This window comes from Taudactylus pleione, unplaced genomic scaffold (assembly GCF_031769625.1).
Source record: "Taudactylus pleione unplaced genomic scaffold, aTauple2 ptg001573l, whole genome shotgun sequence".
Lineage (NCBI taxonomy): Eukaryota > Metazoa > Chordata > Amphibia > Anura > Myobatrachidae > Taudactylus > Taudactylus pleione.
The window spans coordinates 5,344,964-5,372,679 of NW_028285970.1; the positions used below are offsets into that span (position 1 = coordinate 5,344,964).

Here is a 27,716-nt window from a genome sequence, read left to right on the forward strand (position 1 = left end):
CAGCGGGCGCCCGGCAAATAGAGCCTCCCTGCGGTGCCAGGGTTAGGTGGGTCAGAGGAGGAGGAATTGGTTCCGTCTCCAAATAGAAGTGACGGAATACAGTTCCGCCCCGTTCCGGCCCACTTTAATCCCTGGTTGGCACAATGTAGTCAGGCAGGTAACGTTCTCCCGGCATCTGCCAAACCCAGACTCACCCATCTAACTGCCAAACAGAGTAGCGTGATTCTTTATTCCACAGAACATGTTTCCACTGCTCCAAAGTCCAGTGTCAGTGTGCTTTACACCACGCCATCCGGCGCTTGACATTGGACTTGTGGCCAAATAGTTTTGCCCATATAGTGTATATATATATATATATATATATATATATATATATGTCTGTACAGAAAAAAAAAAAAAAAAAAAAAAAAATATATATATATATATATATATATAATCCGACAGGCTCAATCCACAGCACTCGACCATCTGGGGTGCCCTTGGTATGTGACCACACCATCTACATGAAAAATATCATACAAACTTGGCACTCACATGCTTTTCAAACTGCAACTCCTTTGAACATAGGGAATGTTGGTTCCAAAATATTGCAATAATTTGTTAAGCTGGCCACCGCTTCACGGTCATTCCCATCTAGCCAGTCCCTACACTGATTCTCAGATAAATAAACTTGATCTGCCATCTTGGCCTCAAGCTTGCATACATTTTAAACAGAAAACTGGGTCCTGCCTTAAAGAGACAGGACCACACCCAGGGCTATCAGTTAATAAGCACCTGGAAAAAGAAAAAAGTTTGTCTTACATTTGAAAAACAGGGTGCCCTAGCAAGTGTGACCACAAAATTTAAATAAACGACAGGCTCAATCCACGGCACTCGACCATCTGGGGTGCCCTTGGTATGTGACCACACCATCTACATAAAAAATATCATACAAACTCGGCACTCACATGCTTTTCAAACTGCAACTCCTTTGAACATAGGGAATGTTGGTTCCAAAATATTGCAATAATTTGTTAAGCTGGCCACCGCTTCACGGTCATTCCCATCTAGCCAGTCCCTACACTGATTCTCAGATAAATAAACTTGATCTGCCATCTTGGCCTCAAGCTTGCATACATTTTATATATATTTAAAAGGTCCGGCACTCTCAATATAAATGGGTTCATAATACTGGGGTGCCTTTTAAGGAAACTTGCGGAGAAATTTCCATAAACATCAATTGTATTTCTTAAGGAAAAGAAAAAAAGCACTCTCCAGATTTTCAGCAACATTAATCAGGTTTTAATACCAATGTAATTTGCCAGCCAACGTTTCGGTCCAACATGGACCTTTGTCAAGGCATTGGGTTTCTAGACATCATAGTAACTGCAAGGGAGTACATATAAACAACGTCAGCATGCAAAGTCTAACAGGCCCTTCAATCATACATGTGTATAAATGCCATAATCTCTGTGTTTATAAATGGATCATGAGAGCAGTGTTCAGCCATATAATGGAATAATGAAAATGATCTAGCACGAAGGCTGTCCGTGCCGGCAGATATAACCATAAAGTATATGTCTATTCGTAAATCACACACATATGCTAATCTTGGGTGAATCCTGATATGTATACATCATATACCTGCATAATATACAGTGACTGTGTATTATGCATATACCTGCACAATACACTGTGACTGACACTGTAGAAAAAACACACCAGAAAGTACATGAAACATGATAATATATATGATAAGTAATAAAAAATACAAAATATTGAAAAATAATGAAAAACTAGCGCACGCCACATATCCGATCAAGCCTATGAATCCATCTGCTCTCGCATCTCTTGAGTAAGGCAAGTCTATCTCCCCCTCGTTCAGGGGGGGGTAACCAGTCAATTAATTTACATTTCAGAGTGGCCACTTGGTGTCCCCTCTGTAGAAAGTGTCGGGCAACAGGTTTGTCTGATTCTCCACTATTCAGGGCCGCCCTGATGGATGCTCTGTGATTCGCCTTCCTTTCCCTGAAATTTCTGGAGGTAAGGCCGACGTAGTATAGGCCAAAAGAACTTAGCAAACACCACTATTGGGCACACAGGCACTTGTAATACAGTGCACTATATCGCACACGCACGCTTCCGGTTTTCCGGCAGCGCTGACGCACTTCCGGTCGCGGGGTTTATAACCCCTGGAGTCTAACACAGCGCTTGCACCAGCTGATCCCTTGACAGACCAGCACACAGGTAGGACACAGCTTTGGCTTGCCTTTAGACATTTTTTACATAGACTCACCACGCTGTCACTCACCTATGGTTATTTCAGCATGATCAGATATGTGGCGTGCGCTAGTTTTTTTTATATATTGAGGGGATGTCCTGCACCCCCTACACCTCATGTCCACATCCATTGGCCCCATTTATAACAGTACCTCCCACCTTCTGGCGACAATAAATACCTTAATGGTACCCCCCAACTCCCCAGTGCCCACATATAGTCAGTGAAGTATTACCCACATCCAGTGGCATAATTTCATGCCAGGCTAAAATAGGTGGTGGTGACCCCCGCAGACTCCGGCTTGCTCTAGACCCTGCTGTGTGACTCTATCTCCAGCTTCGGGGACAGTGGCAGGTGGGGAGTTTGACAGGGGCGGTACACCTGTCAAACCGTAATGCAGGTGTCCTAAGGCGAGCTCAGGGAGGACAGAACCCTCCCGTGGAGCAGAAGGGCTCTTCTTCTCCACGGGAGGTTTCTATCCTCCCTGAGCTCGCCCTTCTGCTCCACGGGAGGTTTCTGTCCTCCCTGAGCTCGCCTTAGGACACATGCGTTACGGTTTGACAGGTGTACTGCCTCCAGTCAGCTCCCCTCTGTCTTTCCAATCAGCCCTCTCAGTCTCTTAATCCAGAACCCACTGTCTCACCAGCCAGACCCCCTTTCTCTCTCTTCCGCAAGCACTCACTGTCTCACCTACCAGTGCCCCCTATCTGTCTCTCCAGCTAGCTCCAGCTAGCTCCCACTGTCTTTCCTGCCAGCCCCCTCTGTCTCTCCAGCCAGCACCCCTTGTGTCTCACCTGACAGCCTCCCTCTGTATCTCCAGCCAACCCCCATTGCCAGCCCCGTCTCACCTGCCAGCCCACCTCTGTCTCTCCAGCCAGCCACCACTGCCAGCCACCACTGCCTCACCTGCCAGTCCCCCACTCTTTCTCCGGCCAGACCCTATTGTGTCTCCTTCCAGCCCCCACTGTCTCTCCAGTCAGCACCTATTGGCTCTGAAGTCAGCTCCTGTTATGTCACCTGGCAGTCCCCCTCTCTGTGTCTCCAGCCAGCTGCCACTGTCTCTCCAGCCAGCCATTGCATCCCACACACATATTAGTACTGGAGGTATATCTTAACACTATCTTGATCTTTAAATTTATCATGACAGAGTGCTATACTTTGGTCTTTAAATATATTAAGGGGCCTATCCATTAGCTGACTTTTTGAACGATCCAACCAAAACTAGGAGGTTTGGGTCAGAACTTTCAGAAAGTCATCTAATGGATAGCCGGCAAGGACCATCGATGCACGTGCATGCTGGCTCCTTGCTGACTCCGACTATCTGTGGAACATGCACGTCAACCTGACGACGAGCGTCAGGTTCCACATGTTCACAGATAGGAGGTTGGTCTCCTGCACTGAATGATGTTCAGTGAATGCCGTTCAGTGCGGGCAACGCACATGGCGACCTGAAGGACTGAACGCTAGACGTTCAGTTTTTCAGGTCGGCTAATGGATAGGCCCATTTACTCTGTCTGAAAAGGTGACAGGGAGTGTGGAACATGTAATGCCACCCACAAGCCCCCCCCTCCCCCTTCCCTCCATAGGTCTTGCACTTACTAGAATATTATACTGTTACTGTGTGACCGTTTCTTTCAGCCACTGCCCCTGCTTATAAGCTTCTCTTCCGACTGCCATCCACTCCAGTCTCCACACAGTAATGGCCACCAAGCAGTCCTCATCCTCTCTGCATGCACGCCAGGGCCGTCCGCACAGTCTCCTGTCCCAGCTCCTCTGTCAGGCTTGTGGTCGGATGTCACTTGACGTTCGTGACCAGAGCAGAGGAAGAGAGTGCATGTTGATGAAAACACACTGATACATTAACATCATTGCACCTTATAACCAATGCAGAAAAATGGCACTGATGATCCTATTTGAATGTATATAAAGTTTGGGGTCACTTAGAATTTTCCTTTTTTTTTTTAAAGAAAGGCACAGTTTGTTCAATGAAGATAACATTAAATTAATCAGAAATACACTCTATATATTGTTAATGTGGTAAATGACTATATTAGCTGCAAACATCTGGTTTTTAAAGGAATATCTACATAGTTGTATAAAGGCCCATTTCTAGCAACCATCACTCCAGTGTTCTAATGGTACATTGTGTTTGCTAAGCGCATTAGAAGACTAATGGATGATTAGAAAACTCTTATGCAATTATGTTAGCACAGCTGAAAACGGATCTCATTATAGAAGCTATAAAACTGGCCTACCTTTGAGCTAGTTGAGTATCTGGAGCATCACATTTGTGAGTTTGATTATACTCTCCAAATGGCCAGAAAAAGAGAACTTTCATGTGAAACTTGACAGTCTATTCTTGTTCTTAGAAATTAAGGCTATTCCATGCGAGAAATTGCCAAGAAACTGAACATTTCCTACAACGGTGTGTACTACTCCCTTCAGAGAACAGGCTCTAACCAGAGTAGAAAGAGAAGTGGGAGGCCCCGGTGCATAACTGTGCAAGAAGACAAGTACATTAGAGGCTCTAGTTTGAGAAATAGATGCCTCACAAGTCCTCAACTGGCAGCTTCATTAGATGGTACCCGCAAAACGCCAGTGTCAACGTGTACAGTGTAGAGGCGACTCCGGGATGCTGGCCTTCTAGGCAGAGTGGCAAAGAAAAAGCTATATCTGAGACAGGCAACTAAAAGGAAAAGATTAATATGGGCAAAAGAACACAGACATTGGACAGAGGAGGATTGGAAAAAAGTGTTATGGACAGACGAATCGAAGTTTGAGGTGTTTGTATCACACAGAAGAACATTTGTGAGACGCAGAACATGTGAAAAGATGCTGGAAGAGTGCCTGACGCCATCTGTCAAGCATAATATCAAGAGGTAATGTGATGGTCTGGAGCTTCTTTAGTGCTGGTAAAGTGGGAGATTTGTACAAGGTAAAAGGGATTATGAATAAGGAACTATCACTCCATTTTGCAACGCCATGCTATACCCTGTGGACAGCGCTTGATTGGAGCCAATTTCCTCCTCCAACAGGACAATGACCCAAAACACACCTCAAAATTATGCAAGAACTATTTAGGGAAGAAACAGGCAGCTGGTATTCTGTCTGTAATGGAGTGGCCAGCGCAGTCACCAGATCTCAACCCCATTGAGCTGTGGTGGGAGCATCCTTGACCGTATGGTAAGAAGTGCCCATCAAGCCAATCCAACTTGTGGGAGGTACTTCAGGAAGCGTGGGGTGAAATTTCTACAGATTACCTCAACAAATTAACAGCTAGAATGTCAAAGGTCTGCAATGCTGTAATTGCTGCAAAAGGAGCATTCTGTGACGAAAGCAAAGTTTGAAGGACAAAATTATTTCAAATAAAAATCATTATTTCTAACCTTGCCAATGTCTTGACCATATGTTCTATTCATTTTGCAACTCATTTGATAAATAAAAGCCAGTTTTCATGTAAAACACGAAATCGTCTGGGTGACCCCAAACTTTTGAACGGTAGTGTGTGTGTATGTATATATATATATATATATATATATATATATATGTATATATATATATATATATATATATAAGCTTGAAAGTGTGTCTGTATATCTGTCTATTTGTCCTTTATGCACAGCCAGAGTTTTGGACCTAGCTCAAACAAATTTGACAGGGTGCTGTAGTTTGAACAGGATTAGATTTTTGCCTAGGTCTGAACTTTATGGAAATACAGGATGGTTCCATCGCTTTCTATGATCTATTCTATAAATTTGTTTGATGGTGTTCTCGATGTATTCAGAGATATGTAAAAAAACAGAATGACAATATGGTATAATACCGTAAAAAAAAAAGTTTTATTTTTTAACCACTTGTCAGGCACGGTCGTATCAGATATGACCATGCCACACTGGGCTTTACCTGACGTGGTCGTATCTGATACGACCAGTCAGAAATGCCCACTGGGCGGCTGTGGGAAGCTAATCTTCCTGTAGCCGCCTATATCAGAGTGAGCTCCTGGTCCCTCTGCATCACAGGATTCTCCTCCTGTGTGTCCCGATCACTGTGGCCAGCAGTGATCGGGCAGCTGTCCCCGCTGTCCACCTTGTCCCCGCTGGCATGGCTTTGACTTCTAGAAGCAGCAGCGGCAGCTTGTTAGCTGCGGCTGCTGCTCTGGTTCCGGGGAGCCTGCGACTCTCCCACCCCCTCCTTCACCAGCGCTGGCTGCCAGTGACATCAAACTACAGAAGCAGCAGCTTCGGCTTTTGTCAGCCGCAGCTGCTGCTCTATCCCTGGGGAGCCAGCGGCTAGCCCACCCCTACCTTCAGCGGCGCTGGCTGCCTCTATCAAAGTCATGGAAGCAGCAGCCGCAGCATCGGCAGCGGCTACTGCTCCGTCCCCGTCCAGCGCAGCCTGCAACACATCACTCTCTCCTCCCCCGGCCAGGCGGTTACATAGTGCCCTGTCCCCGGCCCCTCCTTCTGCCTACAACTCCGCCCCTGTCCCGATCACTACTGGACACAGTGATCGGGCATTGTACATGCCAACAAAAAAAAATCACACAAAATATATACATATATATATACATATATTTACATACGATGCAGGAATACCCGGCTCTCCAAGTCCGTAAAGTAACTGGCCCCGGTGCCCGCACAAGTAATGCAGAGGTAGTCCAAAGGAGCGGCACTCAGGGTCTGAAGAAAATGGCTTTAATGTGGACAAGACAAACAGCAACGTTTCAGTGCTCAACAGGCACCGTCATCAGGCTAAATAACATACCAAAAGTGTCCTACCTTATACTAGCACATAACACCACGTGGAAGCCATATCCGGGTCCGGGACCGCGCTCCCTTGCCGGCGGCATACTAATGACGTCACCACGCAACGTGATCCGTCATTGAAAGAGTGCCCATCACCATGGCTACATAAAAACATAACAATAATACATCAAATAATGACTATATGCGGCCAGACATACAAACATATCCATAATGAATTATATGTAAACAATTAGTTACAGCAATACTGCATACCATATCAATAATTAAGTAATGAATAAGTAAGTAAGTATACTTATATGCTATATATATATACACCAGCAGAAATTACATGACTGTACAAAATATAGCAAGACTAGCTATCCGCTCTGCTATAGCCACAGGCCACAGTGATCAGCCGGTTGCACGTCATTTTTGTACGGCACCGCACCCACTGTCTACACTCAGATATCGCATGATTGATCATGTGCCTGTTTCCATGCGTGGTGGCAATAGAGGTTTGAAATTATTGAGTTTGGAAAGTAAATGGATTTTCTAATTTTGCAGCCTTTTTATGATTATAGTATCTTATTATGACTAGTCTTGCTATATTTTGTACAGTCATGTAATTTCTGCTGGTGTATATATATATAGCATATAAGTATACTTACTTATTCATTACTTAATTATTGATATGGTATGCAGTATTGCTGTAACTAATTGTTTACATATAACTCATTATGGATATGTTTGTATGTCTGGCCGCATATAGTCGTTATTTGATGTATTATTGTTATGTTTTTATGTAGCCATGGTGATGGGCACTCTTTCAATGACGGATCACGTTGCGTGGTGACGTCATTAGTATGCCGCCGGCAAGGGAGCGCGGTCCCGGACCCGGATATGGCTTCCACGTGGTGTTATGTGCTAGTATAAGGTAGGACACTTTTGGTATGTTATTTAGCCTGATGACGGTACATATATTTACATATATATATATATATATACACATATATACATATATATAAATATATATATACATATAAATATATATATACACATATATATATATATATATATATATACATGTGTATATATATATATATATATATATACATACATATACTGTATGTGTATATATATATATATATATATACTGCAAATAGATTGTGTGTGTGTGCAGCCCCCCAACCTGTTCTTGACCTAATTCAATCATAAAAAAAAAACGACAATTTCGAAGCGGTTTTTGGAAAAAGAATTTGCCAGTTAAGTGGTTAAGTGGCCTGAATGCACGGTTGATGGATGATATCTTTATTGTCCATACGTGGCCGTGCATCGCAGGACGTTGGTGGGTTAGAGGCACTGAAAAATGCACAATATGAACGCTAACGATATTATCGATATCGTTATCGTTCATATCGTGCGTTTTAATCGTACCGTGTGTACGCACCATTAGTAAACTTGATGACTCAAGTTCATATTAAATCCAGAGCCTCTATGTTTGCATGCAAGGGCATAACTACAACTTTGTTGGCCACATAGCAAGATTTTAAAAGCCCCCCCCCCAGAAGTAAAAAAAAACCACATACATTTGCCCCCACACAGAGCCCATTCATGCTATGCCACACAGACCCCATTCAGATTATGCCACACAGAGCCCATTGAAGTTCTGCCACCCAGTAGTACCCCATATGCCCATTATGCCATGCAGTAGTAGTGCCCCTTATACATTATGCCATACAGTAATGCCCCTTACACTACACAGTAATGCCACTTACATATTATGCCATACAGTAATGCCCTTTAGAGATTATGCAACATAGTAGTAGTGCCCCATTTAAAACATTATTCCACACAATAGTAATGCCCTTTACACATTATGCCCCCCAGAGCAACTCACCTCCCCATGTCTCTCCAGCAGCCTCTCGCCTCCTCTGTGTGCCATCAGCAGCTAGCAGGTGTGGATTTGGGGGAAGGCCACCAGCTAATTACAGCTGGTGCACTGGCAGACAGCGGCAGACATGGACAGACAGTTCCAACGCAATTTGAATCTGGCGCCAGTCGCAAGCCAATTGGAGCTTGCGGACCGGCAGCGAATCAGGAGCCGCCACTGCTGATTGGCTGCCAGTCCGCAAGCTCTGATTGCCTCATGATTGGTGGTGCTGTCTCACCATTACTACCTGCCAGTGAGCCAGCTGTAATCAGCTGGCAGTCCGGCACCAAATCAACATTGCTGACACCCAGGCCCCCCTCGATGGCCCTGACAGGACCAGCCCACCTTGTGTTCATGACTGGTTGCAGGGGGATCGGTGAGCTACAGAGGCAGCTTGGGCTCCATAGCAGCTGCACCCCTTGCACCCACGGTAGTTAGGCATGCATGTTAGCAAACAGTGGGGTCCTTTTCAGGATCAATGGAATGGGGTTACAGGTGAGGACAATATAAACAAATAAAGGCTGCAGGTGTACTTCAGGGTCCAGTCTTCAACCCGGGCACCACTGTATATCCCAGCTAATATATATATATATATATATATATATATATATATATATATACAGTTTATGTTACTTCTTTTCTTCTAAGTATATAACAGCTACATAATGGGGGTAAGGTCAGGGAGATTGCTAGATTGCTAGGCTCTTCGGGGAGTCGGGAAAATTGCTGCTATTTCAGGGAGTCTCCCTGACATTCAGGGAGGGCTGTCAAGTATAACACACACAGACACACACGCGCGGACACACCTTGTTGTACTAAATCATCAAATCCAATGTGACTGTGCCAGTTAAGTGGTTAAAGAGGATGGTTACCACATCACTGGTCATCGCTTATGTCAATCCTTTTTACAGTACCTTTTGTTGGAGAGGTAGACGGCTCTCAGTGGAACAAGATAAGATTCTTTGATACAAAGACGTTAATCAAGCCACACAAACAAAAAGACATTTATTACAAAGTAAAATAAAGTATATTATAACCACTTAACTTGCTCGTTAGCTCATCTACTTAGGACATAAATGGTTAACACTGGATCCAGGAGCCTGAATCTCCATATGTGGGGCTGGATACAAATATGACAATTCTTGGTTACAGGGCCTGATTCATTACGGATCTCTATTGTGATCACAGCTGCGACTACGCACACAGACCTGCTGCGGAAATATGCTAATGAATGCAATCGTAATGCCATCGCAGGCCAACATAAAGATGCCCACATCCCCTTACTCACAACCGTCATACTTTGCAAATATTCAAAACCATTGGTACCATCAAGTAACATCGAAGCCTCACGCACAATTGCACAAGGTCAGACCTTACTCAGAAATTGCTAACCTCGTCACACACAGTGAGAACTCAAGCTGCGTATGCCATTGCAGTGACTAATTTATGCATGTCTCTGTAATGGCATTTAAAAGCACTGGAACACCTGCGTTTCGCCGACCACCTCCCAGTCAACACCCACAAATGCTCACTTCCTGTGAATATCTCTGCATGGTCTCTGTGATCACAGTACGATCACAGTGGAGACTTTGCGCGCTGCAATACATACGCATGCGCAGTACGCAACAAACGGCCAACTGTGTGCGTTATCGCAATAGCGATCTGTAATGAATCAGGCTCACTGTCTGCAGATCAGCATTAGGCAAGGGCTGATGAATCCCCTTTGTCCTGAATTTTATACCAGCCTGCCAGTGAGCTCTGAACACAACTTACAAATATGGGTATAAATCTGTTTCAAACTACTCTATTAGTTAATTACTGATAAAAAAAGGCATAACAAACTAATGCATAAGTAGATACTAAAACACAACACCTTGGAGAATTATGGCTTGTCTAATTTTCACATTCCTTTGTACAACCTAATGTGTGACCACTATCGAATGCCTGATACATTCATAAAAGCACTGAACAAAACAGCTTTCAGCAGCCATTTTTTGCTCTCCCATTAAAACGGCTCAAAGTCGTAGGTGTCATTCTGCCTCAAACTCAAGAGGAAAAGTTGCTTCACCATCCTTATGCCTACTCTGCCCAAATTTTTACTGACTGAACAAAATTTTAGCATAAGGATAATGAGCTGGTTGCTAAGAATGCTGCTTTTAAAGAGTGGTGACACTTGTTTGAAGAAGCTTCAATCCTCTTTACTTTCTTCTCCGAGCACAGAAACACTAAACACAACAAGGCTGCTAAAGACTTAAATATATTAAGGCATGGTGGGCCCTGTTCATTGCCCAATTTCAGCATCTTGTTACTTAATGGCTAGGATCTTGAACTTTAAAATTAGAAATATTTTCTCACTAGTTTGAACTCAGAAGCCTCATATCAACTACCAGAGCTTATTCTTCTTAAAGAAGCTATTCTTGCCACAGTTGGTTTTGGCTATTTCAGCACACTGCTCATGGCAGCTTACAAAAAGACCACTTATTCCATGAGATTCAGAAGAAGTACAGTGGGATCATGATGCAAGAAGGTGGTTGTCTTACATCTATATCTAAATTGTCTGTTCCCACTGAGAAATTACAAAGTGAGATGTTATGGTGACATCATAATGCTTTAACCACCAGTCATATGGGAATCCGTAAAAGTTTAGAAATAGTCAGTCGATATTAATGGTGGTCAGCTAGCCAACACACAGGGCAAAAATATGTTGCATACTCTTAAACTTATGCCAGATATAAGATTCCACATGTTTGTCCAGTCCAGCCATATTCTTAAAATGCTAACTCTTTCTTCAGGACCTTGCAAGTCCATTTCTATGGACTTTATAACAGAACTAACTTCCTCCTCTAGTTTTTATGCCATGATAGTGATTGTGGACAAATATACCAAACAAAATCATTTGTTCCTCTGAAAGGTATCCCCTCACCACCTCTCACAGCTCTGGCTCAGAGAACACTATTGACTATCTGGGTTTCTTGAGGTTATCATATTTGACCAAAGTGTTCAATTAACTGCTTGGTTTTGGTAGGCCTTTTTTGATATGTTCCAAATAAAGAGATATTTATCCACCAACCAGGGGCACCAAGAGCTGCCCTGTGCCTGGGAACTGAGAAAGGTGTGGACATGCCCCCTCAAAAGAAAAAAACGAGTTTTCCAGTCGATTGCACAGGGGGCGTCAATGGCCACTCAGGAGGGTAGGGACACTGGTGGCTTCACAGGGGGACATTTGTGCCCCTTAGCAGCATTTGGCAGCTGACCCAAGCCCCACCAACAAGCCCTGTCCCGTGTAATTAGTACCCATTCCACCCCCTCCTGTTGGCTACCCTACCAACACCTTTCATCCATAGTCTGATGAGGATAAGTAATATCTCAGAGCAAATATTAATTTTCAGTAAGATAACAGGTCTCAATTAATAAAGATAGCTGTAAAGTGATCTGAGTGTAAATCACCACAGGACTCTGGAGAGCTGCAGAAGTGTGACTTTACTAACTGTAGTCATGATGAACAATGGCTGCAGAGGCACTTCCTAAATAACATGTGATTTGACTTCTGCTATTCACATTAAAGCAACACAGCATACTTCTGCAATAGCAATGTGTGTTTACAACAAAGTTTAAAACCAATCCACCAATCACATATTTTTTGACAACTATGGTGTCCATCCAAGGGCTTACCCTCCATGCCAACCATTACTGAGATTCATCAAATTATCCATAAAACTCATCGATCTCTGCAGGGGGCTCAACTGTCCTACAAGTGCTGTATTCTTACCAAGTAGGCCAATAAGTATGGTTATCAACTAAAAATCTTGTTTAAGATGATGAGGCCTAATACTAGTCCTTAACTTGCCCTAGTGTGCAATGTTTATATATCCAGAGAATCCCATAGTTAGTCAGCAGTGGCCAACATTTGAGGTTATGCCTTTCCTCTGAAATAGTTCAGCTGTGGGCTGCCACAGAGTTTTCCAGGGCAATATCCATGAGATCTACAAACTGCCAACTCTAGGCTGCAACAGTGCAGCCTCTGCATAGTGAGCCACAGGTTAGCCACAGAGCGTTATTTAGCTTCCTGTGTGTGTATATATATATATATATATATATATTATATATATACATATATATATATATATATATATATATGCCAATATTACATACAAGCAGCGGCACTTGGAGGCTAGTTAAAGATTCAAATAATGTATTAAAGCAAATACATAACCCTTGTATATATACACGTTCATTGCATCTAGCTGGTGTGCTGTGCTTTATTTAACAAATTGTCATGAGTGCCGCCTGTTCCTTGTATATATAGAAATATACATATAAACAGTATTCTGGTAGAGAGTATGGAAAAAGATATGGCGGCACTTGGAGTCTTAAGCAAAGTCACACAGGACAGAAACATTGGTATGCTGGCCTAATAATGTACTTTGCTTAAGACTCCTAGTGCCACCATATCCTTCTCCATTATTTGCATTATATGAGACGAGGGCACCGAAGCAGCGCAAATTGCATACACACACATATACGGGTTGGGTATGAAATACCAGCAGTCGGGATGCCAGCTGTCAAAACACCAACAGTGGCATCCCGAAGCTCAGTATCCCGACCGGGGCTCTGTAAGTATGCTATCCCTCCCCCTTCTACCCGTCCATTCCTGCTTCCTAACCTACACCCCCATCCTAACCCTCTACGTTAGTGCCTAAACCTAACCCTTCCCCTTGGTGTCTGAAGCTAACCCCATTCCCCCAGTGGTGCCTAAACATAAGCCTCCTGGTCCGTAGCCTAACCCTAACCCCCCCATGGTGCCTAAACCTAAGCGACTAACACCTAACTCCGCCACTCTCGCTATACTTACGTTTGGGATGCCGGATGTCAGGATTCCGGCATTGGCATCTGAACTGGTATTGGGATTCCGGCGCCGGTGTTCTATCCCATGTCGGGATTCCGGCATCCCAACTGTAGGCATAATAACTACATCCCCACATATACACGTACATACATACATCAGGGTCAATCCAATTATCCGCGATGATCTCGCGGGTGCGAGTCATCGTGTCAATAGCCGCACTACATGGCAGCCCGGATTTGCTTAAAAGTGCTCGCAGCCCTATAGGGCTCCGAGCAGAATTAAGCGAATTCGGACTCAGACCAGTCCCTGAAGGGTGCGATGTGCCAATCCGTTGCAATGGCAGCTCGCACCCTTCACATTAATTGGATTGACCCAATAGAGAAAGAGATAACAATTTGCAAGTTTGACTTTCCCATGTGCCCATCACTGGAGACTGGGGTGTGGCTGTCTCACCATTGATTTCACTGTTCCTAATTATTTATAGTGCAGGCAGCTGCAGAAACTATAACATTTCAGGCAGCAGGGAGGAGGGGGGATCATACTGCAGGGGCAAGAGGGTTTTCAAACTGCAGGGGGGATGGTGGTTTCTGTCTGCAGGGGAAAATGGGGGATTTGGGCTGCACTGAAGGAGAAGGTGGGTTTCTGTCTGTAGGGGGAGGGGGGCATTCAGGCTGCACTTGAGTTTTTGTCTGCAGGGGGAAGGAGAGATACGAGCTGCATTTCAGGAGGAAGGTGAGTTTCTGTCTGCTGGGGAAGGGGTGTTTCACGGGGGTACAGGCTGCACTACAGGGTGAGGGGGCGTCCGGCTGCAGGGGGAGAGTGAGTGTCGGTCTGCAGGGGGAAGGGGGGATATGTGCTGCACTGCAAGAGGAGGAAGGCTTCTAGCTGCAGGGGGGAGGTGGTGGAGTTAGGTGATTCGGGCTGCAGGGAGGAGGGATTCAGGGCGGGATGGGCTGCAGTGTAGACTCCTGGAAGTCTCGGGAGATGTTAATGCAGCTGCTGCATCCCACGAGACCTATACTGTAGCTCTGCAGGGGCTGAACGGTCGATTGAGCTGGTGAGAGGACAGACCAGTGCGGTACTACCCTCCATATAGTAATCCGGCTCTGCACAGCCATGCTGCACCCCTATGAGGTTGCGCCCCACTCACCCCTATGAGGTTCAGCCGCTCCACTCAAACGGTCCTCGAGCCGGCCCTGCATCTAAGTATTCACTTACATTATTTTTTGGACAATCAGTGTAACGTAATAATGCTCTGTGTACAACTCCTTATTATTATAAATTCCTAAACACAAACCTAGCACAGGCATTGTGAACCTTGTTTATTCTCATGCATCTAACTCTCAGTGCCATGCCCTGGACCAACAGGGTATACTCATCATGCTCTCCATAGCACTGCACTCAAGCACCCCTATAACTGCCATCCATATAATTAATAAGTATCAGTATTTGATTCATAGAGGATCAAGCAAAGCTTTTCTGGCTTTTCAGGCCCCTTGTTGCCACGTATAGGGTAATGCCAGTGATGTGCAGTGAGGTGAGGCAGAGCCTCTCCTGTCATACTTAGGTCTACTCCAGAGTTTTCACTATAAAAATTATAAGAAAACCTTAAAGAAACTATTATAAATATCTTCTTTGTATTATTCTAATCATTTTTATAGAGTAAAGCGTTGAATAGCAACGTTCTTTGCTTCCTAGAGTTAAGCTGCATCCCTATAGAGGTCTATGGGGATGGCGTTAAGCTAAGTAGTTGTTAATTTTTTTATAGTTTGAGAGAATGTGGGAACTGTCCTTTCTCTGGTGAAAATGCCAGACAAAGAGCTTTTCTCACTATCATAAATAGGCCCCTCAGTTTTGGAGAATCATAAGTTTAGCTGATCCCTTGGGTATTAGGAACATTCTGTTAGCATATCATCCATTCAGAATGCCGCAGCTGCTTGGTCATAGAACAGAGCTGTTCTGTTTGACCTATCATTTAAACAGATCCTCTAACATGCCTCTAGTTACAGTATTTGACACAGTACACAAGAAAAAAAACACACACAGAAATGCTATAGCTAATTCATCGCAAACCAGCAGTTGCAAGTTGTTAAGAACTATCATGGTTATCCAAAGACCTTGTTATCCTTTCTGGTTCCAGGTATTACGCAGATAACTCCACAACGTCGTGTAAAAGATGTCACAAGAGCTGCCGGGAATGTATGGGTCCAGAGTTATCTGACTGTCTCTCCTGCAATAAACCTTTCTTCCTCATGTCAAAAATAAAACAGTGTTATAGTTCATGTCCTGAAAATTACTATGAAGACGATGCACAGAATGTTTGTGAACGATGCCACCCAACCTGCAGAACGTGTAAAGGTAAGAGATATCTGTCCTTCTACTTTCAAAGGAAGAGCTAAAACCAAATTTATATGTAAATGTCCTCATCATCACCATTTGGAGTTTCCCTTACCTGTACTACAGTACCTAGTCTATTATTGAACAAATGATGAGAGTCTTGTATTAGTCTAGTATTAGTTATCAATCCTGCTAAGACCCAAGTGAACAATTATACTTACATTGAATAACTTTTGCACAATTGCAGAAAATTATATTGGATATGTTTATAATATTTTACATTTTATATATATATATATGTACATTGGAAGCTTGTATTGTGATATATATGTGATACTTCTGTTTTAACTATATGTATGCATAATGAATTTAATACCCCCATTAGATATATTTTTCCTCTACAGTATATGAAACACTTTTTACAAGTAAAACATTTTGGGGTCTATTCATCATCACTTAATTTCTACAAAAGCAGAGGAAAATTAACATTGTAGAAATTAAGTTTTCGGGCCATTCGTCAAGAATCACTTCCGGAATGGCCCGCGAGTATGGGGACAGAATTCATCAAGCTCCAAAAATACAATATTTTTGGAGCTTGACTGCCGGAGATGCAGATGGTGTTTGTTCCCGCAGGTTTCTAAGAGGGATCCTCTCGGATGCCTCTATCCCTGTCCAGCTCCTTCTGCTGGACGCTGGAGCTTTTGTGCACATGCATGACCTGAAAGGAGCAATGAAAAGATTCACTGCTCAGAAAGTAGCAGTGAAGTGCTTCGGAGAGACAGCTGATGTCCGGATCAGCTGTTTCCGTGCTGGAGCAATGATGAATTGCTCCGATGCTCGTGTCGAGTTAGAATGTTCGGACCCCGATAATTAACATAATGAATAGAGCAGGTGCTTTTGTAGAAATTACGTTTTCGGGCCATTTATCAAGAAGGTAAAGCAGGAGATATCACAGATATCTCCTGCTTACCTTTCACTACTGAAATGGCCCTCTGTCCCCATACACTAGTATGGGGACAGAATTAATCAAATATAGTATTTTCAGGGCTTGACTGCGGGAGCATTCACCATCTTCAGATGGCGTTTGCTCCCACAACCCTATGGGAAGGAGTCTTGGGTTACGAAAAGGGATCCTTTCAGAGACAGCTGATTTTATGATCAGCTGTCTCCACACCGGAACAATGATGAATTGCTCCGGTGCTCGTGTCGAATCTTCATCATTTGAGTCTTAGACTCTCCCTTATCTTCATGGAGTCAGAGAGGTGATTTGTGCGCCAAACGTGTACACTTTGCACTATAGAACAAATGTTCCTGACTGCAAGGGCAAATATTTAAGGGTACGGGGTCCTTGGAAGCAAATGGTTCTATTTACATACTGATCTACATGCATTTATTGTAAAAGAAAAAAAAATCCTAATGTTATTATTTAGAAGTTCATACTATTTTTTTTATAAAATTTGTAAAATCCAAGTAATTTTTTTTATATATATATCAGTCACAAAAAACATTTAAATGTTTTGCCTTAAATCTCTGACTGCAATGTTAAAAATCTATATATAAATCTGTGTATTTTTAAATTAGGTTCTGGAGCTCTGTCCTGTTTATCCTGTGTATCAAGTTACCAGCTATCAGGATCCATATGTCAATCAGTGTGTTTTCCTGGAGAGTTCAAACGTACACAGGTACTATTTAATGAGAACGAATTAACAGGTTGCCAAACATTACAAAACTTTCTTATAGTTATTAATTGTTCTAAACTGTATTATTTTGCACTGTGAGGTTGAACATCAGTAGTTTTGAAACATTATTGGTTTGTAGTCACCTTGTACTACCTGACATCCGCCTACATACTACTTTTCATTGAGGTAATACAATGATGAATGCATACAAGATGATTATCAGCAGCCATAGGCGAAACTAGAGATCTGGTACTGGGTGGTCCCAGCTTTAGCATGTCAGATATTGTGTTACTGTTTCTTGGGAAAAAAAATTGTATCACACATACACCAGTGGCATCTGTCCCCATGGTGATACCCTGTATGGAGAGGGACGTTGCGAGCACGGCGTAGCTGCTCGCCGCTGAAAAGGGGGCATGGCATCATGGACAGGGGGCATGGTCACTTGGGAAGGGGTATGGCCTTGCCGCCCGTACCCCAGTGGTCCAGTGTGGTGGGGGGTGCCAGAACTACAGGTGAGCACTGTGCAGTGCCAGCTCTCTCACACTGTCAGGAGCCGAGTGCTGCATTTAATGCTACAGTGCAGCACCCGGCTCCTGTCACCTTGCTGTCACCCCCTCAGCAGGTTTTTGGGGCCCCAGTCAGTTTGAAAGTCTTTTCTTACCTATATGGTGGTTTCTCTGCAACAGGGAACCTCTGAGGAATTTGAGCCTCACTGGGCAGTGACTTCAGCCGGTATTCACTATTCATGTAGGAGATCACATTGTCTAGAAGATGCCTGTTTACGTAGAAACATAACCCATGTCATCATCATAACCAGATAATATATACTGTAGTAACAGAAGCTTTTGTGCAGGAAAAATTTGAATTTCCCTGATCAAACTTCTGTGTCTCTCCAGGCTCCCCTGTGTTACTCCAGATCCCCAATCTCCATCCCTAGGCCCCTCTGTGGTTCTCCAGGCTCTCTGTGTCTCTTTATCTCCAGGCCCCCTTGTCTCTCACCAGGACCTCCTGGGCCTCTCCATCACCAGGACCCCCTGGGCCTCTCCATCCCCAGGACCCCCTGGGCCTCTCCATCTCCAGGACCCCCTGCATCTTTCCATCCTCAGGCCCACCTGTGGCTCACAGCCTCATTCCCCCGCCCCCAGTGTGCATCTCTCAGCCCCATTTCCCCAGCCCCAGTGTACGTCAGCATCATTCCCTAGCCCATGTCACCCCAGCCCTGTGCAATCAGCTCCAACCTCCCCCTCAGCCCCCTGTGCAGTCAGCTCCAATCCCCCCCAGGCAAATGTGCATTCAGCTCCAACACCCACATACCCCCTATTTCTCACATCACTGATCCCTCTCAGCACAGACCCCTCTCACCTCTAAACACAGACCCCCCCTCACAGCACAGACCCCCACTTTCTCACACCACTGACCCCTCTCACCTCCCAGAACAGACCCCCTTTTTCTCACATCACTGACCCCTCTCACCACAGACCCCCATCAAAGCACAGACCCCCTCTTTCTTACATCAGACCCCCCTCACAGCACAAACCCCCCTCACAGCACAACTCCCCGCTCGCAGCACAGACCCCCCCTTGCAGCACAAACCCCCCTCGCAGCACAGACCCCCCCCTCACAGCACAGACCCCCACTCACAGCACAAACACCCACTCACAGCACAGACCCCCCCACACAGGACAGACCATTGGGTTACCTCACCTATGCCTCGAGGCTCCCAGCACTGGGTCACGTGTGTGGAGGTGAGAGGGAGTCGGCTGCTGCTGCTGTACCCGGTAAGTCCCCTCCCCTGCAAGCTGCATTGTGGATAAGGCCGCTGCGTTCTCCTCCCCCATGTATAGGCAGCAGGTGACAGTGTCAGCATAACGGCTCCTCACTGGCATAGCGCGCAAGCGTGCACGGCATGACGTCACCGCGCACTCGTGCACAAGAAGGATGAATTCGATTGGTGACAACACAAGAGAGGCGGTGGTGCAGAACATGGAGGTCCTCCTGGTCAGGTGGTGGCAGGCTGTAGAGCGGACTGAGCGGCGTTAACGCCTTCCTGACTGGGAGCCCATTAATTATATTTTTTAAAAATTTAAATTGATGGCAGAGGCTAATGGGTGGTCTGGTGCACCCCCGGACCACCCCTTAGTTTCGCCTATGTCAGCAGCAATATTCCATCAACAGGTTCCACAGCAAAAAAAAAAAATAGTAACTGTGTTTGGGGGGAGGAGTCTATTCTGTTGATGCCATTCTGCTCAGCAAAGTCTCATTTGGGTTTTCAACTACTGAAATGAAAGTTCAAAAGTGGCTTCACTACTCATGTGCCTGCCCCCAATGCTCACTATCACTAATCTCCTCTTGCTGCAGAGCCCATAGTTACTACACCAACAATTACAGCGGTAGTTCCAACTATAGTCATAAGTTTAAATACTTCCAAACACTAGCATCCCTGAATGCAGATTTGGAACCGTCTAATAAAAATAAAGCATGAAGGAATTTGCTCACACCTTGATGATCTACAGTATAGTCCACCACAGAAAACAGGAAAAACCAACATGCTCCATTACAAATTCAACTCATATACAAGTTGAGTCTCCCATATCCAAAATGCTTGGGACCAGGAGTATTTTGGATATCGGAATAGTCCGTATTTTGGTATATTTGTATATCATATTGAAAAGTCTTAGGAATAGGGCCCAAATCTAAACACAGAATGCATTTATGATTCATATACACACAGCCTGAAAGTAATTTTATACAATATTTTCAATAATTTTGTGGTTCAAACAAAGTTTGTATACATACATAAAATGAATTTATGTTTCATATACCCCTTATACACACAGCCTATAGGTCATTTTATACTTTATTTTTAATAATTTTGAGCCTTAAACAAAGTTTGTGTACATTGAACCATCAATAAGCAAAGGTTTCACTATCTCAGTCATGCTGAAAATATTTCGGAATATTTGGATATGAGAGACTCAACCTGTACCATGAATGGCTTTAGTTTTTGGCATTGTTTTTTAAAGCTTACATCGATGATTATACATGTGAATTTGCAACAGTTACATCTGCTAACATAGTATTCACCAATATTAGGAATACCTGGAAAAGTAATCCTTTATCGTAATTAAGATTTTTTTCTAAGTTGATGATTAAAGACTACATGTGATGGACATATGTGGTGACTTATTTTACAAGCACGCACCAGTCTAATAATTCATTTGATATGCAACACTTGTATATCGATGTGCAACTGAGTCTCTAAATCTTTCTGCAATGTGCTACAATGTAGCAGCCGCAGCTTTTCACACATACCGACTTGCTCCCAATCAGCCAATGTACACGATTTTCCCTGAACTCTCCCCAGGCAGTCGTGGTCACGATTTGGAGTTAAAAATGTCCAATCTGACTTAAGATCTATCTTGCAGCCAATGCATTGTATCCCAGATTGGCTAATCTGCCCTACAGCACGGCAGATCTGAAGATGCGATGTACGACGAGCGGGGACGCGCATCGGCATCGTGATAAAGTGTAGAAACTCACGATTTGGCCATTTTGTACATGATCTGTCGTCACGATTCGTCGAAATCGGCCAAATTGGATGAAAAGTCGGTATGTGTGTGGGCACCTTAAGTCCAGTTATGCTTCATATACAGCCTCAGGTGCACACAGATATACAAGTGTCCCAAATTAATCAGCACAGTCTTTTTCGCCAAAAAAGACCCCATCGCTAGCAGAGTAGCATGGGCCCAGGCTAATGCCAGGCAAGTTGCGCTGCGTAGTGTATTAAGGAAAATTGTATGAGGACACATCTGTACTGTGCCTGCAAGTTTATGTTGCAGTTTGCTGGCTGACATTTAGTAGATTGTTATATGTATCCACCAATCACTATATTTGTCATTGCTTGATTTAGTTCTAGTCATGAACAGTTTAGCTGGATATAAGTATCCCCATCCCACATCACCCTTTGCTGATTCTGTAGCGGAAACAATTTTAAGGGTCAACTTGGATAAAGCATCCATTATATTATCCAAATGATCTTCTTCTCAGTACATGCTGTAGATGAGCTTGGACTAATGTAAATTCAGGGCTATAGAGGAAGTTGTATATGCCATTATCTCAAATATTCCCACTAAACATATATACATTATTTATACTTACAGCACTTGTCCCATAGAAATACAGGATTTTTGACAGGATGGGGAAATATAAGATGGGAGCACCACAGTCAAAACTTTTTATATTGAATAAAAATAATTACAGCGTTATTGTTCATATGCAGTCTGTGAATTAAGATCTAACATCCTGTCCCTATTCACCTGCCTACCGGCATTTTTGATTGAGAGGAAGGTCAGTCTTGCCCTAGCATTTAGGATGGATTGAAGCAGAGATAGATATGTGAGGGGAATATCCGATAGAATGAGGATGGAGCAGTCGAGATGATTCAAGAATGAATGAGTTTTGTTTGCATTTTGGGTAAGAAAAGGGTATAACCCTAGCAATATTTCAAAGGTGGAGGTGACAGGACTGGGATATGCGCTCACATATGCCAAACACATGAATGGGATTTGCCAGGGGTAGTTACACCTTTTTGTGACTTGTATACAATGCACTATCGTTACAGTATATGACAAGAATCAGAGCACTATGGCCCTCATTCAGACCCACTCGCGAGCGGCTGTCCGCTCGCAAGTGGGTCGATGGTCCCCACTGCGCATGCGCACGATGGAGGGAGCTCCGTCGTGCGCATGCACAAGACCCGACGAGCGAAGGACTTTCCTTCGCTCGGAGTGTCTCATCCAAGGGGGGCGTGCTGTCGATGTTGACTGACAGCCACGCCCCCTTTGGTGGGCATGCCGGGGGCGTGCCTGCCAGACGTAGGCGTTCCCAAGGGAACGCCTACCGTCTGAAGCCGGTCCCACTGACATCACTAGTGATGTCAGTGGGAGTGATTTTGGCTCTGATAGAGCCAAAATCACTCCTGGCCTTGCGGTTGAAAAACCCAACCGCAGGCTTTTGCTCGCAATTTCGATGATCGCGATGGTCAAGACCATCGCGACCATCATCCTGCACGCTCGTATATGCTGTGGGTGGTGACCCACAGCTATACGAGCGTCCAGGAGGACGCTCCATATTAATGGAGGTGGGCCCTGATTCAGAGCGAGCGCTCTGGTCAGAGCGTCCGGTTCTGAATCGGGGCCTATGTTTGTGACTAGTTTTTTGCAAAGGTAGAGAATCTGTAGATATCTATTTGTATTTGATCCTTGTATTAAAGGTTTAGTAACACTTTATTATATTATATTCCTATGTTTAAAACTGTGTACAACTCAGATGTCAGCATAGAATATATTTTTTTTGGTTAATGAAATAAACATACGACATAAAGATTAATAAGTAACAAGTTTAGTATATCCTTCTTTTTAAGGACCCAGATGCACAATGTGAAAAATGCCATGAAAGCTGTGTAGAGTGTAAAGGACCCGGACCTATGAATTGTACTGCGTGTCAACCAAGCTTTTCGCTGTATGTGGATGAAGGGAGGTGTGTGCATTGCTGCAGTGCCAAACCAGAGGACTCAGTGGAATGCTGTGACTGCACTAGATCACTGGGTGAGATAAATACACTTTATAAAAAAAATAAAAAATTTAATAAATAAGACCTCAACAAATGAAGATATTCTATTATTTAACGGACTGTTCCATTATGCGCTTGACATTCTAAGTTTTTTTTCTGAAAACATAAGATAGAGCTTTGTGAATACTATTTCATCACTCAAGTCTCAGGAAAATAAATATATAGTAAATAAAGCTGGCCACACAAGCTGCCATCTTGTAATGTTCAACCAAATTGTTCTGACGTTATAATTTGAGCAGCCCCCAAGTTTGTTCCGCACAGTAAATTACACTGAGAACCCAAGGACAAGGAAAATAAAAGACTTACTGATTTTATAAAGACATGAATGAAAAACACAGAAATAGCTACATATTTAAAGTAAAGTGAAGGTGAAATCCACTTTATCCCTTTTAAACTCTTGCCTATTTATATAGGGTAATTCTGGAAAAAGACTTAGGGTTTAGTCTTGCGATCCAAAACAGCATAGATAGATGGCAAACACCTAAAATCTACTATAATGTTTGCATTAAAGTGGACATGATATTGTTAAAAACTACAGTGCTTTGAGCGGTGACCCTCCCTTTATCTGGTGTAGGACATAATACACATATAAAATATTCAGAAATTAGCATATTACATTACTAATTGTCAAACAAAATTAATATCAATAATAAAGCATGAAACTGATATCGCTTATATAAATAATCAATTGTATACAGAAAAATTAACCTGAAAGTGACATAAAAAACAGTAATTTTACATTGGTCACATGATCAGTGTGCACTTATTGTGTGTTAAGTCACATGATGCGTGTGCACCTACTGTAGGTTAAGTCACATAATCAGTGTGCACTTACTCTAGGTTAAGTCACATAATCAGTGTGCACTTACTCTAGGTTAAGTCACATAATCAGTGTGCACTTACTCTAGGTTAAGTCACATAATCAGTGTGCACTTACCCTAGGTTAAGTGACATGTCCACCGGCTTTTGCAAGATGTTGCTCCTCTGCAAACACTACCATCTTGTTCTGTAAACCTGTATTTGGTGATGGAAATGAAAATATTTGAGCAAGTTGAGATGCAACATCAGCAACTAACTTGACAAATACCAGTATTTGTTAAAAAGGAGACATATAATTGGAAAATAATAAAAATGTACATTTGAAAGCACTGTTCAAAAGCCAGTGCTCAGCAAAAAGAAAGGTATTATATGTACATTTGACTAGGAACAACTGCTCAGAGAAAATATTTTTAACTTTTAACTTTTCTTAACTTTAACTTTTTAAAAAAGAAAATGAATAGTACACAGGTTCTTGTTCTCTGCCATTACAGTCCACATTTTAAGGATATCCATGCGTGAGCGCAGACATTAATTAGACTTAGTTAGTACCTCAATCAATTTGATTTAACCATCTGGACTCAAGCATGGATATACTGAAAACCTGGAATGTAATGGCGAAGTTTAGGAACCTCTCGAATAGTATCTCATTACATTGGACATTAGATGCATCTTATTATTCATTGACTAATCCATGTCCCCTTGCATTTGTTCATTTAGAGGAATGCACCTTAATAACGTCGCTCCTTGAAGAAAAAGATGGACACAAGAAGACTGCTTTGTTTGTAGCGACATCCATTTTACTGGTGCTCACTATTGGAGCTATCATATTCTTCTGGAGAAAAAGGGCCCGCTCAAAAACTGTATCTGTCAACAAAGCTGGATATGAAAAGTTGCCGGACCAAACAAAATCTTTCCAGTCTTTCAAAAGTAACAGAGAAAGTACTTCTAGCTTCCAGCGAGACCATGTGATTGAGTACCAAGACCGCGATGACGAGGAGGAAGATGATGATGATGAAGATATCGTTTATATGGGTCAGGACGGAACAGTGTATCGGAAATTTAAATATGGCCTTCTAGAAGATGATGATGATGAGGAGGATTTAGAGTACGATGATGAGAGTTATTCATTTAGATAATTAACTGAAAAAAATACATTACTAGTCATTTAGTAATCCAGAATGCATAACCCTTTTCAACCAATAGTACAAATAAATATATAGTAATGCAGTTCCTTATGGTGCCAGTTTGCATATACTGTGTTTTTATCATTAATGTCTCATCCATGGATAATTTTTATTCTAATTTGATATTCTTGAATCCCCCAGACTTTTCACAGCTAAAATATAACCTTTTTGACCCTATTGTAGAGCAAAGTAGCAAAACAACCTAAAAAAACTACATTATAAGAAAAGAACATCATACAAAATAGAAACTTGCTCTGTTTGCATTTATACAGCACGTCAGCATTTAAATAATATACAGTCAGGTGCATAAATATTGGGACATTGACAGAATTTTCATATTTTGGCCTCTATTCACCACCACAATGCCTTTGAAATTAAACAAACAAGATGTGCTTTAACTGCAGACTTTTAGATTTAATTTGAGGGTAATTACATCCAAATCATGTGAACGGTGTAGGAATTACAACGGTTTCTATTTGTGCCTCCCACTTTTTAAGGGGCCAAAAGTAATGGGACTATCAACTCAAAAGCTATTTCATGGACAGGTGTGGGCTATTCCCTCGTTATTTCACTATCAATTAAGCAGGTAAAAGGTCTGGAGTTGATCCTAGGTGTGACATTTGCATTTGGAATCAGTTGCTGTCGACTCTCAATATGAGATCCAAAGAGCTGTCACTATCAGTGAAGCAAGCCATCATTAGGCTGAAAAATCAAAACAAACCCATCAGAGAGATCGCAAAAACATTAGGTGTGGCCAAATCAACTGTTTGGAACATTCTTAAAAAGAAAGAATGCACCAGAGAGCTCAGCAACACCAAAAGACCCGGAAGACCACGCAAAACAACTGTGGTGGATGACAGAAGAATTATTTCTCTGGTGAAGAAAAACCCCTTCACAACAGATGGCCAAATCAAGAACACTCTCCAGGAGGTAGCTGTATATCTGTCAAAGTCAACAATCAAGAGAAGACTTCACAAGAGTGAATATAGAGAGTTCACCACAAGATGTAAACTATTGGTAAGCATCAAAAACAGGAAGACCAGATTAGAGTTTGCCAAACAACATCTAAAAAAGCCATTACAGTTCTGGAACAACATCCTATGGACAGATGAGACAAAGATCAACATGTACCAGAGTGATGGGAAGAGAAGAGTATGGAGAAGGAAAGGAACTGCTCATGATCCAAAACATACCACCTCATCAGTGAAGCATGGTGGTGGTAGTGTCCTGGCGTGGGCATGTATGGCTGCCAATGGAACTGGTTCCCTTGTATTTATTGATGATGTGACTGCTGACAAAAGCAGCAGAATGAATTCTGAAGTGTTACGGCAATATTAGATGCTCATATTCAGTCAAATGCTTCAGAACTCATTAGACGGCACTTCACAGTGCAGATGGACAATGACCCGAAGCATACTGCAAAAGCAACCAAAGAGTTTTTTAAGGCTAAAAAGTGGAATGTTATGCAATGGCCAAGTCAATCCTCTGACCTGAATCCGATTGAGCATGCATTTCACTTGATGAAGACAAAACTGAAGGGAAAATGCCCCAAGAACAAGCAGGAACTGAAGACATTTGCAGTAGAGGCCTGGCAGAGCATCACCAGGGATGAAACCCAGCGTCTGGTGATGTCTATGCGTTCCAGACTTCAGGCTGTAATTGCCTGCAAAGGATTTGCAACAAAGTATTAAAAAGTGAAAGTTAGATTTAGGATTGTTTAGTTTGTCCCATTACTTTTGGCCCCTTATAAAGTGGGAGGCACATATAGAAACCGTTGTAATTCCTACACCGTTCACCTGATTTGGATGTAATTACCCTCAAATTAAATCTGCAAGTCTGCAGTTAAAGCACATCTTGTTTGTTTCATTTCAAAGCCATTTTGGTGGTGAATAGAGGCAAAAATATGAAAATTCTGTCAATGTCCCAAAATTTATGCACCTGACTGTATGTATTGTAAAATGATCTCCAAATTTGGGGAGAGTAAAATACAATACTCCATCACTTTTTTTAATCCCTCCTTAATCCATCACTTTTTTTTTAATCCACCTTAATCCAAATTATCTCCTAACCATCGCTGACAGTGGTGGCATTACTAGTATGGAGCGCCAAGGACCCCAGCAGGAGACCCCCTGCACACTTGGGGTCCTTCACATCATGCTCAGAAGAAGTTCCTCCTCTGCTCTTTTCTATGGGGCCCCTTTTCTGCCCCTGCTCGCTGAGATACATGTAAGAATTCTACCGCACTGAAAAATACTTGCAAATAACTAATTGATATGTATTTAAGATAT

General features: G+C 43.0%; 1 protein-coding gene across 1 annotated transcript in view; it reads left to right on the top strand.

The window, feature by feature from the left end:
* PCSK5 (proprotein convertase subtilisin/kexin type 5) overlaps window positions 1–25,380 on the top strand; it is a 622,474-nt gene extending 597,094 nt beyond the window's left edge. Inside the window, exons 34-37 of the mRNA XM_088464067.1 lie at window positions 15,919–16,136; window positions 17,697–17,797; window positions 23,217–23,400; window positions 24,962–25,380. Of these exons, the coding sequence (XP_088320193.1) occupies window positions 15,919–16,136; window positions 17,697–17,797; window positions 23,217–23,400; window positions 24,962–25,380 (922 nt within the window). The remainder of the gene's footprint in view (window positions 1–15,918; window positions 16,137–17,696; window positions 17,798–23,216; window positions 23,401–24,961) is intronic.
* Window positions 25,381–27,716: the final 2,336 nt, after the last annotated feature.